At 38.1% G+C, this 2,759-nt stretch overlaps 1 protein-coding gene across 1 annotated transcript; it reads right to left on the bottom strand.

Annotated features, from left to right (window-relative positions):
* Window positions 1-392: 392 nt before the first annotated feature.
* LOC130730465 (probable indole-3-pyruvate monooxygenase YUCCA9) lies at window positions 393-2,368 on the bottom strand. Its single transcript, XM_057582479.1, has 3 exons — window positions 1,505-2,368; window positions 1,032-1,403; window positions 393-917 (listed from the first exon to the last, which is right to left on the bottom strand). The coding sequence occupies exons 1-3, from the start codon at window positions 2,150-2,152 to the stop codon at window positions 687-689; spliced, it is 1,251 nt and encodes a 416-aa protein (XP_057438462.1). The 5' UTR covers window positions 2,153-2,368; the 3' UTR covers window positions 393-686.
* Window positions 2,369-2,759: the final 391 nt, after the last annotated feature.

Genomic DNA, 2,759 nt, shown 5'->3' on the forward strand with positions numbered 1-2,759 from the left:
CTTTTTCCTAAAATCTGAATCAAATCAATTTTTTTTTCCAAACAAACACTTAATTTTACTTCAAGAAAAACATCTAACCAAAAAATCACTTTGAATCATAAACTACAATTTATTGCTTTTGAAATGATGTGCTTTGAGGTGTGCACTAACTACACATCTAAACATACAAATAGTAAGTTAGACTAGTTTTAAGTTTACCAGAAATCCAAACACATATCCAACTGCAGCTCAATTCGTTGTCCCAAAGGTATATTCTATTATTCGTTCTTGGTGAATGAGATAGAAAAAAACTTTTGCTCCTACTCAAGAACATAAGTTTCTTTGCCTAAGAAGGAAAAACTTGGGACACAAATTACCTCTACAGCTTAGAAAGGACATTGAGAGATTGATAGTGATGTTGAAACAAAGCATTGATTGAATTGATCATTGAAGTACTCATGGTACTTATTACATGTATATAAGCTACATGAATTACAATGGAAACTTCTAAAAAAGCAAAAAAAGTAAAAGCCTCATCTTCCTCAGTTTCTGGAAAAATAAAAACTGACCAACCACTTTAAAAACTTGGGTCTTCGGAGAGGGCTCTGTTGTCTCTGTCTCTGTGCTATCTGTTTGTGTATTTTTTGTATGTGTATTTCTACAAGATACTGTTATTTTGTTTATACAACAACAAATTTTAGAGCAATTTAGAACTGTGAAATGCAACGTCTATGGTAAGCTCTATTGTTGTTCTGTTTCTTTTGTTTGGTCTCTTCTTTCCAAACTTGACCAATATCTTGAGATATTTTCATAGCATCAGATGAAGCACCAGAGAGCCCTCTCTTTGTGAACCCCACAGCATAAAGACCAGCTTTCCCTTTCCAACCATGAGGAAATGGCATCTTTGGGTATCCATTCTTGGAGAAGAATTCACCTTCCTGTAAACAACATAGCCAAAACATCATTAGTACACTAAAAAACTACTCATAATTGTTGTTGAAATTCAGATGATAAAAGAAGCTTCCAATTTCCAAAACAGAACATGTTCTCACCTGAAGCCAAGAAGGGACATTGCTGCGGTAACCAGTTGCAAGAACAACTGCATCAATGTCAAGCTTTTCACCATTAACAAGCTCAACCTCATGTTTATTAAACCTCTTGATTCCTGGCACAACGTTGATGTCACCGGATCTGATTTTCTCTAAGGCACCAATGTCTAAAACAGGGGTTTTTCCCATTGTGTTCTTCAGCTCCAATGGACCTTGTGATGGCCTTTTCAGCCCCAATCTATTTGTGTTACCCAGAACAAACCATGTTAGAATCAACAGAAGCTTGTCTACAAGCCAAAGGGGTAGCCATTGCAGCATCATAACCGCCAACTCAAACGTTGATTTCCCAAAGATTTCTCTTGGTAAAACATGAACCTGAAAACAGAGCAAAAACAGAGCAACCCAGTTAGATTTCATCCTAAATATTCCAAACACAGAGAAACCAAGTGTGTGAATGACTGAAATTGAACACTCACCGAGCTACGAACAACCATGGAAGGTGAAGCATGGTGGTTTGCGAGGTCAAGAGAAACCTCCATGCCGGAGTTTCCACACCCCACAACAAGAACTTTCTTTCCCCTGAAGCTTTCCCCTGACTTGTACTCAGCAGCATGCATAACATCTCCTTTGAATTCACCAAGGCCTTCGATCTCCGGCATCACACATTCAGCGTTTTCGCCGGTAGCCACCACGAGCCACCGGCAAATGTACTCAACCTCGGCGGTCTTCACCCTCCACAGGCCACTGGTCTCTTCGTACCTCGCAGACTGAACAGGGGAATTGAACTGAGGATTGATCTCAAATTTCTTTGCGTATGATTCAAGATATTCAATGAACTGTTTCTTTGTTGGATATTCAGGGAATTCTTCAGGGAATGGAAGCATAGGGAGTTGGCAGAATTGCTTTGGGAGATGAAGCTTTAGCCTGTCATAGGTGCGTCTTTGCCAGAGAGAAGCTATGCAATCTGCTCTTTCGAGAACCATGAAGGGTACCCCTTGTTCTCTAAGGCATGCTGCTGTGGCTAGCCCTGAAGGGCCTGCACCTACAATCACAGGGCCATTGACCCAAATGCAACGGCGTGAGAATAAATCCTCATGATCAACTAGGCGAAAAAAGTTCTCCATTTTGAATTTTGTGTGTGTTATGAGTGAAACAGAGTTGCTCTGTTTTTTGTGGGTTTGAAACAGAGAGATTGTTCTGTTTTTTGAAGAAGGTAGTAGAGAGATTTTTTGTTGTTGGTGTTGTTGTGTGTTTGATTGATTTTGGAAGTGGTTTGAACTTTGAAGAAGGTTTGGTTATGGAAAATTGAGAATGTTGAGAGTGTTGGATTGAATGAGAATGAAGGAGGAGTTGAAGGGCTTAAATAGAGGAGAATTGGGCATGATAGGTGCATGTGAAGAAGTGGGGGAAGTTAATGCCCTTTCTTCTTCCCTCATTAAACTAATCATTAATTATGCTTGTACATTAAAATATCACATTGTTAACTTGTTATATTTTTTAATAATTGAACAATAAATAATTTGCATAGTTTAATGAACCTTTTCTTTCCTCTTTATCTTTATTTTTAAGAAATATAAGTGAAGTGGCAAAGTGACCTTCGAATTTTTACATGCAAATAATATCATTTTTGACTGTCAATCATGAGGCTGCTGTGACATTGACAATCCTTTGGTTATGTATGATTATTTTTGGTATGGGAATACTTTATAACACTATATTCTGTGAGATTAT

The sequence above is a fragment of the Lotus japonicus genome, chromosome 1 (genome assembly GCF_012489685.1).
Source record: "Lotus japonicus ecotype B-129 chromosome 1, LjGifu_v1.2".
NCBI lineage: Eukaryota > Viridiplantae > Streptophyta > Magnoliopsida > Fabales > Fabaceae > Lotus > Lotus japonicus.

Bases quoted from the DNA above. Each gene is read 5' to 3' on its own strand.
- LOC130730465 (XM_057582479.1), bottom strand. From the start codon at position 2,152: ATGGAGAACTTTTTTCGCCTAGTTGATCATGAGGATTTATTCTCACGC. The intron at 1,404-1,504 runs GTGAGTGTTCAA...CTCTGTTTTCAG, and splicing joins CCATGGTTGTTCGTAGCTCG to GTTCATGTTTTACCAAGAGA. The intron at 918-1,031 runs GTGAGAACATGT...TGTTGTTTACAG, and splicing joins ATGTCCCTTCTTGGCTTCAG to GAAGGTGAATTCTTCTCCAA.